This window comes from Frankliniella occidentalis, unplaced genomic scaffold (assembly GCF_000697945.3).
Source record: "Frankliniella occidentalis isolate FOCC.00 unplaced genomic scaffold, Focc_3.1 Scaffold63, whole genome shotgun sequence".
Lineage (NCBI taxonomy): Eukaryota > Metazoa > Arthropoda > Insecta > Thysanoptera > Thripidae > Frankliniella > Frankliniella occidentalis.
Genome location: NW_026267193.1, coordinates 62,713 through 72,668, shown reverse-complemented (window position 1 = coordinate 72,668; position 9,956 = coordinate 62,713). Strand labels below are relative to the sequence as shown.

The window sequence follows — 9,956 nt, the reverse complement described above, 5'->3', positions numbered from 1 at the left end:
AGAGAGAGAGAGAGAGAGAGAGAGAGAGAGAGAGAGAGAGAGGGGGGGGGGGGGGGGGGGGGGGCGAGTGTGGGGTGCTCAACCACTTTGGAGGCGCGTGAAGAAGACGGGCGGAATGCTATGCGAAGATATACACGGAAGCGGTTTTTCTCCATTTGATACGACCACACAGAAAAAAGCTATAATCGTTATAGCTAAACAATAGCCAAAAATAGGAAAGAATTTATTGTTTAGTAATGTAGCTAAAAATTTAGCAATGTCGCAAACAATGTAGGTAGGTGTGTAGCTTGAAACTTAGCTATGTTGCTAAGCATGGCATCATTTTTAGCACCATAGCTAAATAATTAGTTATGTATCCTTCATTTAGCTATTGGTTTAGCTACAGCTAATTATTTTTTATCCGCGAATGAGGATAGGATATGTACAGCTACTCAACATTGTTGGATTTTGTTTTGATCGAGTATACTAGAAGGGTGGACGAACGGACTTTGCGGTGCCAGTGGTGCCAGTGTAGGTGTAGGTGCGGCGTGGCCTGGCGCTCGGAGGCCCGGCTACGACCCGCAGCAGCGGCGGCCTGCCACGCGACACCACAGACCACAGTCTTTACCCTCCCCAGGAGACTGGCCACCGTAGAGGGTTGTGCGCTTGTTTTCCCAGTTTTCCTCTCGTAAATAATTAGCCGTCCTGGGTGCACGACGTGTTGCCTCGCCGGACCGCCTGGCCTCTCCTTCCGTGCCGCAGCTGATCTCAAGTTGCCCCGCGCAGCCAAAAGGGGTGGTCCCCGGGAGAGTCCCGGCCGGAGCCGGGGCCGGGGGGCCCGGGGATGGAGTGGGTACTCTGCGCTCTGCAGACCCCTGGACCCTGACCTGAGTGCAAGTTAGTGCAGAGCGGATCCTGTTTCTCTCAAATAGAGTTAAACGAACGCATTGCCTCAGCCGCCATTAAAGATTCGAGGTCGAGCGGCGGGGCGGTCCGGGGCCGGGGGAGGAAGAGGAGTGGAAGACGCCGGAGTGGTGGGGGCAGTGGCGCCCAAACTATGGTCCAAGCGATGCACGCGCACAGGTACAAATCTATACAAGGTAGGTACATGAGAGGGAGAGAAAGGGGAGAAAGAGGGAGAGAAAGGGGAGAAGGAAAAAGAGGAGAGAAGGGGAAAGAGGAGAAAGGAGAGAAAAGAGGAGAGGAAAAAAGGAAAAGAGGCAGAAACAGGAGAGACTTTGAGTATAAGTATGGGGTATGGGGGTGCAAGGAGGGGCAGTCGCCATTTGCCACTGGCGGACGTCATCGTTGTCGTTTGCCGCTGGCCGCCTGCGCACCCTCCGGCAGCGCCAGTGTGTCATCCGCCGATAGGTGCCCTTAGTGTTACATCGGGCGTTCACAAGAAGACGCCCAGCACTCTAAAAAGGGAGAAGCATTTTTGTCATCTACGTTAATGTTTCCTTGTGAACATCTCCATTAGATAGAAATTTGTCTATACCTATACTACATTATTGCTTTGTAGAAATTTAACAGTGTGGGTACGAATCCGCTATTGTGCCTGAAACATCTACAGTTGTCATTTCCCGTTTAGAGTGTGGCTGACATTATAGGAGTGAAAAGGAAACGGCACCAAAAAGGGTAGAAAAAAGGTAGCGAATCCCTCTCACAACCGCTCTTTTTGTCATGAAATGTCGAAAAAATTTCTTGCTCGCTTCGCTCGCGTTTAAACCAAAGTTTAAGACCGAACGACGTCAACAAGTGTGGCAAACACAGTGCTCATAGGGAGGTGCCCGAGCCACCAAGGCTGAAAATGAATGACAGAAGTGAACTGGCTGGAACAGGGCAAAAGAGTCTCCTAATATTGCATAAATCCTCTAAAACCGCTCTTTTGGTTATAAAATACAACACAAAAATCTCGCTCGCTCCGCTCGCGGTTTTCTATAATCAGGGCCCCCTATCATGATCCCTTAAGAAAAAAGCATTTAACCCTTATATATCCTGTCGCATACGTCAGCGCCAGCATTCACACAGTCTCCCTTATTTATGTTTGAAAAGGAAAAAGGTTACAATGACGGACAGATTCCTGGATTTAATTTTTAAAGGCGTAAAAAAATTATTATCGTCAAATTGAAACGTAACAAAGCGGGGGGGGGGCAATGTCGCAAATTAGGGCTCTGCTATGTAGGTACATTTTGCGCCCAAAAGGTAGGTACACAGAGAGGTTTGCACGGGTACACAGGAAAATTGTGGGCGCCACTGGGTGGGGGCGGACTGCCCTCGAAGCAGGCCAGACTTCTTGTCACTCGCCTCGCGTTGCCCGAGGAAACGGACGGCGGCGGGGGTGTGGGCGAGGGGTCGTCAACTTCGATATTCCTCCGTACACGGACTGATATTACCTCAAATATTACACCAATATTAGCTATATTACTGGTAATATTACCTCGATATTACACATTTTTCTAGTATTATGACGTCACAGCTTGAAAATTGGCTCAATATTACCAATATTATTTGTAATATTCAATATTCCTCCGTACACGGCCAAGGAGAGTTGACGACCCCTCGGGTGTGGGGGGAGACGAAACACACGTTTTACGAACGTCGTTGTTCGTGGCGACCCCCTTCTCCTTCTCAGCGCGGGTCGCGGTCACCCTGCGGTCGGGGTCGCGTAGGGGTGGGGGGACGGCGCCGGGGTGCGGGGTGGCCGCAGGCCTCAGCCGGGCCGGGCGGCGCAGCCTCCCATTCTAAAAGGGCTACGAGGCGGGGATGAGGCTGAGGGCTGCCAAGGGATTTCCAGAGGGCTGGCCGGGGCCAAAAGGGTACCGGTACTTCGCTAAATGGGTCGTCGCGATAAGTTACAGGCGGCTTTATCCGGGCGCCCGCCTCCGGGCCCCGCCGGATAGGCAGCCAATGTCGGGAGCGGCGCGTGGCCGAGGCCTTACTCACCTGCGCGTAGCGGTCCACCACGCCCTCGCCCAGGTTGAGGTCGGTGCCGGCGGTGCAGTTCTCGCCCAGGAGGTGCTGTGACTCGACGATGCGCAGGAAACGGTTGACGAGGTCGACGTGGCTCTTGTTGGGGCCGTACATGTCGTCCGCGTCGAGGGGTGGCTGCTCGTCGTCGCCCTCGGCCACCCCAGTGCCCGGCTCCCCGGCGTAGGCCGACGCACCGCCCTCGACGCCGTCCTCGAGAACGGCCGTCTCCCGGGTGGGCCCGCCGACCTGCTTCTCGGGCATGTTCTCCATCAGGCTGTTGATGTCCTCGAGGATGGTCATGGACGGCGCGCTGGAGGCCGGCGGCGCGGCGCTGGACCTGGGCTGTGCGCGGAGCTGCTGCGCGCGCGACGCGGCAGTTGTGGCCGTCGGCCTGGTGCCGGCGGCCTGCAGGAGGCCCTGCATGCCCTGGCGGTCCTGTTGTTGGAGCAGCTGCAGCTCCAGGGCCAGCTCCTGCAGCTTGGGCCGCCGCTTGGTCGGGCTCGGCGGGCCCATGCGCCGGATGGTCCCGGAGATATCGCCGGGCCCGATGAGAGCCTCGGGGCGCGCCGTGGACAGTTGGCTGGAGCTGACGTACTGGTGCTGCTCGGCCTCCGCCGCCGGCACCCCGGGCGCGCTTGAGGACGGGCCGAATGCCAGCACGAGGCCCAGGAAGGCCCAGAGCGCCAGGGGCCGCGCCGGCCCGCCCCCGAGGGGCAAGCCGCCGCCCCCGGGCCCGCCCCCGCGCCTCATGGCCGCGGCCTGCTCCCCATGGCCCGGTGGGGCGGGTCCTGGGCCGCCCCCACACCTGCAAGCACGCGAAGTAAACAAGAGTCATTCAACCGGCTTTGTTAGACCTCTGGCAACAGACAGAATAGAGGGGTGAGGGGACGCCAAAGCAGTCTTCTTCCCCTTTATCAAAGCCACCCTTATTATGCTCAAATCGTCCCAAACGGCGATGGCGGTGCAGCGCGCGGGCGGGTCGCGGCGGGGGTGGGGTTGCGCGGGCGACTCTGCTGGCACGTCCACCCCCGCCCCGGCCGCGGGCTGCGCGACGCGCTGCCACAGCCAGGCCAACCTCGCTCCCCAGCCGAGCCCCAGCGCAGCCGAGCCACGCGGCGGGGGGACAAACCCGCAAAAATATCTTTCCACTTTGCACACCCCGCCGGCTCCTATTTGAAGACGAAATATTTATGGAGGGCAGATCACGTATTTTCCGGCTGATCATCCCCCGGCTCCGGTGCGGCGGCGGGCCCGGAGAGGGGTTGGCTGGCTGCCGCCCCCCGCGGCCCACCCCCTGCCCCCGTCTCCTTTCCTTTATTCGCGAGTTCGTCCCCACATCCCCACCGGCTGCGCGCACATTTTATTCCCTTCAATCCGGCCGAGCTTCTGCCCGCCGCTGGCTGTGCCTCGGTCTGGATCAACACACCGCTAAACTACGCCACGTTTCACATATTATTGGGCTCCGCGCACTGGAAACGCAAGTGTGTGAATGTCGCACACACTTGTAGGTGTGTAAAAATCCATTCGTACACTTAAGGTTGTTAACGTGAGAATTTTCTAGGAAATTAACACACTTGCGTTTCCAGCGAGCGACCGCCATACGCCACACGACGACCGCTCGCGTGCGGTTTAACGCAGGGGCAGCCGCGACTCGCTGACGTGGGTTTATTGATAAAACGAAAAAGAGAAATTATCCTCGCTCTTCAACTCTACTACAGTTCGAAATCTCCACTTTCTCACTCATACGGTGCATAGAGGGAGCTTAATTTTCATTGGTTTTCACACAGAAATATATGGGGCATTATAGGGAGTACATGACGAGTATGACCGAACCCACCCGTGAAAAAGCCGCCTGTGTCACTCGACGTGTATTAAAAGCACGCCGGGCGGACGTCGAGGCCAAATTGAACTGCAGAATAAATGGATCTGTATTAATCTCCTCCGTGCGGTGCACCACACCCTGTGTCTCTCCCCCGGGCCGGGGGGATATGCCCCTCTCTCCTTTCTCCCACTCCTTCTCTCTCTCTCTATCTCTCTCTCCCTCTCTCGTGCCCTCTGGTTCTCTCGATCTTTGGCTCGTGTGTATGTTGGTGTTCCGTCACTGTCATCGCCAGGTAATGGGGTAGGGTTGGCAGAGGGATGTATAGATAGCGATTTCCTCCCCCTCCCCCCCCTTCTTGCTTACGTCTTCCCTCGGGCCTGCCACCCGCCCGCGTATATATGCGCGCCTTCCGTGCCTTAATATAGCAATTTCTTTTTTCGCACGCGGGAGTCGTGGCGTGCTCCAGCAGTGGTTGGGCGTTATGCCGCCCCACCCGCCCCACCCCCACCTCGTCACGCCCGCAGACACGAGTCCTTCAGCCAGCTCGTTCCTCCCTCTCGAGGACCCCCGCCCCCCTCTCCCTCTCTCCTCTTCTCGCCACATCGATGACCTTCGATGAGGCGTCGTCGGTCGTGGTGTGGCGCAGCGTGGCGGCGCGAGTGTGAAGCACGAGAAGTGCTAATCTTCAATAAACTTTCACTAGCGAGACGAAAAGGACCCCACCCCGCCCCACCCCAAGTACAGCCCGAGGGGGAAGCCGACGGGGGACAAGGAGCTGACATGCGGCCGCCCTGATCGCTGACAAAGCACACTACTTTAGGAAACGATTTTCGCTGGCTGCCATCGTTGGGGAGGCGGGCGAGATGTTTAATTTTGCCTGCTGCGACGCTTTGTATTTTTCCCGCAACATTATTCGACAACAGAAGGTCAAATATAGCGTACGTAAAAGTCAGTCTATAAACGACTGCCCCCCCAAAAATGACGACGACGACGTGGACGTCGCGCCGCAAAATAGCGCCGTATTATTGGAACGCCGCGCCACGTGGATTCCGGCCGCGGCGGTGCGCGCGTCTCGTCTGCTCCCCTATTCCATGTCTGTGCGCGCGCGGGGGTTGGGGTTTGGGGCGGAAAAAATAGACGAAGGAGAAGAAAAAACATGCCTTTAATGAGACAGCGCCCCGCCCCCGCCCTGCCCCACCCCGCCCCGCCCCGCCCCGCCTCGTCGGTATGATGTCCGTGCGGTCGTGCATCCACATAACTTGAGGCACACGGTCATTCCTACAGCGGCGCTCATAATTGGGCGCTGGGATGGGCTTGTTACTTCTTACGAGATGGGGGCCGGGCCTGGCGTGGCCTGGCAGGGCAGGCGGGGCCCCGCTGGAGGCAGTGCGATGGCGGAGAACGTGAAAACGCGGCCAGGAGGGGGGGGGGGGGCGTTCTGATGGGGTCGTAACCCCGGAGGCGCGCCTTCTGTTGCGTTATGAAGTGACAATTCCATCCCGGGGGCCCAAAGCACACTACGTGTCGCCGCGCGAGGTGAGGGACGCCCAGCCCAGCCCAGGGGGGCGGTGGCGGCGCAGCGCGGAGCAACGACGCCAACGCCAAGGCCTGCGGCGCTGCTGCCGCTCGCTGGAGGGCTGCCAGGGCGCCGGCATGGCATCCCCTCACCGCCACCGCCCCCCACGGCCCCCGCGGCTCCCACGGCTCCCTCCACCACACCTGCCACGCGGAATATCTGAAATGGCCCCGGCGGCGGCAGCGGCCGGCTGGTCCCCGGTCGGCAACCCGTTAGCCTGACAATATGAGATGTGTCATCGCTCAGCGTGTCTCGGGTATCAACACCCGTGTGTGTGCATCCGCGAACTAAAAGAGGGGAGGGGGGGGGGGGCGATCGCCCACCCCCTTGTGGCCCACTATATAGCCAGCAGTCACTTGACCTACAAAACCCCTGTATGTAGGCGACTTGCGTTTGGTGGTGTAGGGACCTGTCACTTGTAAGGTCGTCGTCTTTTATGTGGGGATCGTCCACACAACGACAGCGACAGCGTCATTCGACACATTGCTACTGGCGCGCCTGCGTGACTCGGGGTAGGCCATCCCGCAGTACACGCATGCAGTGCAGACGAGATGTTGCCTACCCATCAGGCGCTATGAGAGTTGGCACGGGATGAACGCGACGGACGCGCACTTTCAGGATGGTTCCTTCGGCTGCCGAAGCAGAACTGCGGGATGTCCTACGAGACGCCCGCGTAGAACCATCTTCTCCGTCGGCGGTGGCGGCAGGTGGCCAAGGCCAGTCGATCGAGAGAGAGGGTCCTCCTGGACGGCGGTCCTGTCGTGCGACTCTCCTCCCCCGGAGGCGTGCCATCCGTCAGCCCCGGGGGGCGGACAGATAAATCTTAAATAATAACCGTCGGGATGACGCGGCGCCTCGCTATCTGATGGCGCCACTCACATTAACGAGGACGGCCCAGCCCCCCCCCCCCTCTTACTCACCCCCTTGTCCGCCCTCCCCTTCTGCTCAGACACGCCTCGAGCGGAGAGTGGAGCAGAGAGTGTCGCCGCCCGATGTGTGCTCGACACTAGAGTGGCAGGGAAGGGGGGGGGGGTGCAAGGGCGAGCGAGTGGCCCGAGGAACACCAGCAAAACGATGGACTTTCACCGCACCGACGCACGACGGGGATGGTCGGGGACCATGTCGACGAACGACGACCGTCCACGATAAAACATTATTTTTTGTCTGATCTATACTCTACTTAGGGCAAAAAAAATTAAATGTTAAAAAATCAGCCTTTTTGTTTTGTTCTACTCGGTGATGACAACAAGCAGACTGATTACGACGATGACGACCTGCGTGAGGGCGAGAGACGAGGCGCCAGACAAAGGGACGATAAAATCCAAACAAAAGGGGGACACTATCGGATCAGTCTCGCCCTTGCCCCCATGACGGTCCCCTCCCCGCTTTACACACTGAGGGCCGCCCGCAATTCTTTTTACTCAGTCACCTTCACCGCCTCATCAACTTCAAACGGGAGCAGAGGGTTCCCCTTTCTCTCATTCGCCAACCTCTCTCTGCGTTCTTGCGGTCTCCCTCTTCGTCTCTCTATCTCTCTCATGTGCTCTCTATCCCTCTGTTTTCTGTCTTCCTCTCTCTCTCTCTCTCTCTCTCTCTCTCTCTCTCTCTCTCTCGCTCTCAACACGCCCGGCAGCGCGGACTCTGTGTTCATTTCCCCCATTTTGCCTCTCCCCGGGCTAAGGCAGGCAGCTCCGCCTCGCCTTGGTCCAGGGGAAATCACCTCCGATAGTGTTCCCCGGAGGACAGCTTGCCCCGCCACGCCATCGGTTGCCACGCCCCCCCCCGCCCCGCCCGGACGCACAAGATGCAGCCCGCCCTTGGGCGTCCGCCTGCACAACCCTACTCTACCCCACCCCACCCCGCCACGCTCCACCTGACCTGCCCGCCCAACTCTAATGAAAGACAAGGACAAGTCGAGGAGACGGGGGTTTTGTCCGCAGGCTCCTGGCTGGCGGCTGTTTTGCCCGCTCTTGCGGAGATAAGGTTTTGTTCCAGGTGGCTCCGGGCGGCTCCGCCGCCAGCTCCAGCAAGCAGACTGCCAGCAGGTGAGGAGGCTCTTCGGAGCGACCGCTGGCTAGAGCGACCGGGCGACAAACTCGACGGCAGATTAATCCCCCACGACGCGTCTTCTCTGGCCCCTTCGCGACTGCTGGGCCGTGTCGTCCCCGTCCCCTCCGCGTGCGCATGGACTGGACAGTCTTAGCAAGACGACGTGTCGGACAGAGTAAGACAGAGAGTAAGCGAGAGCGGATCCCCTGGAAGGTGACCGCTGTAGACGCGTGGCAAAACCCTCTCTCTCTCTCTCTGCTGCTGGCTGTCGTCGCCCCGGTCAAGGAGACCGGGATAAAGGCTGGCCGCTGGCGAGGGGTTGGGGTGGCAGCGGCGGCGGTGCGTGGGGTTTGCGGGGAATGCATTGGATTGGAAAACAGAGGAGGGCGAGCGGGACGCACACGGCAGCTTCTGACCGGCTTGTGCCCGGGTTAGCGCGGCCCGGCCCGGGGATAGCCAATCCCATCTCGGGCTGCTCGCCAGAGGGGACGTGTGTAGGAGGGGAGAGAGAGAAAGAGGGAGGGGTATTCTTTTGTGGAGCGCAGGTGTGGTCGCGTAATGCGAGTCCCGGGCGCCGCCGCCGCCTTGCAGCCGCAGCAGTGAAGCAGGAGGGTCCTCCCGTCCCGGCGTAACGCACGGCGCACGATCGAGCGGACCAAACCGCGACCGCGGGAACGACAAACCATTTGAAAAATAATAAAAATAAATGAAAAATTACAAAAAAGTACAAATGCGTACAAAATAAAAATGCACAACACGGGGCGTTAAATCCATTTACGCAGTAAAGAACAGAACTTTTGTTTGCGCCTGTGGCACGGCTGCCCATGGCCCGCGGGACATGGCGTGGGGGGCGCCCCCGGCGCAACCCCCTCACGGTGGGCACCTTGTTTGGCCAGAAGTTTTGTCCTAAGCCGTTACGTGCCGCTTCTGATGATCTTCTCCGAGCCCTGCGCTGCTGCTCCCTCCAATTCTGCCGGGGGCGATCGCCCACCCCCTTGTGGCCCACTAGCTAGCCGCCTAAAGGTAGTCACTTGACCTACAAAACCCCTGTATGTAGGCAACTTGCGGTTGGTGGTGTAGGGACCTGTCACTTGTAAGGTCGTCGTCTTTTATGTGGGGGTCGTCCACACAGCGACAGCGACAGCGTCATTCGACACATTGCTACTGGCGCGCCTGCGTGACTCGGGGTAGGCCATCCCGCAGTACACGCATGCAGTGCAGACGAGATGTTGCCTACCCATCAGGCGCCATGAGAGTTGGCACGGGATGAACGCGACGGACGCGCACTTTCAGGATGGTTCCTTCGGCTGCCGAAGCAGAACTGCGGGATGTCCTGCGAGACGCCCGCGTAGAACCATCTTCTCCGTCGGCGGTGGCGGCAGGTGGCCAAGGCCAGTCGATCGAGAGAGAGGGTCCTCCTGGACGGCGGTCCTGTCGTGCGACTCTCCTCCCCCGGAGGCGTGCCATCCGTCAGCCCCGGGGGGCGGACAGATAAATCTTAAATAATAACCGTCGGGATGACGCGGCGCCTCGCTATCTGATGGCGCCACTCACATT

At 59.0% G+C, this 9,956-nt stretch overlaps 2 protein-coding genes across 2 annotated transcripts in view; one reads left to right on the top strand and one right to left on the bottom strand.

Annotated features, from left to right (window-relative positions):
* The window catches only part of LOC113202207 (probable G-protein coupled receptor 158), a 121,900-nt gene that overhangs the window by 96,268 nt on the left and 15,676 nt on the right, over positions 1–9,956 (bottom strand). Inside the window, exon 2 of the mRNA XM_052268042.1 lies at positions 2,926–3,757. Coding sequence (XP_052124002.1) covers positions 2,926–3,702 — 777 coding nt within the window. The 5' untranslated portion in view covers positions 3,703–3,757. The remainder of the gene's footprint in view (positions 1–2,925; positions 3,758–9,956) is intronic.
* Positions 1–9,956, top strand: part of LOC127749529 (zinc finger protein ZIC 5-like) — a 137,903-nt gene that overhangs the window by 113,182 nt on the left and 14,765 nt on the right. The gene's annotated exons all lie outside the window — the stretch shown is intronic.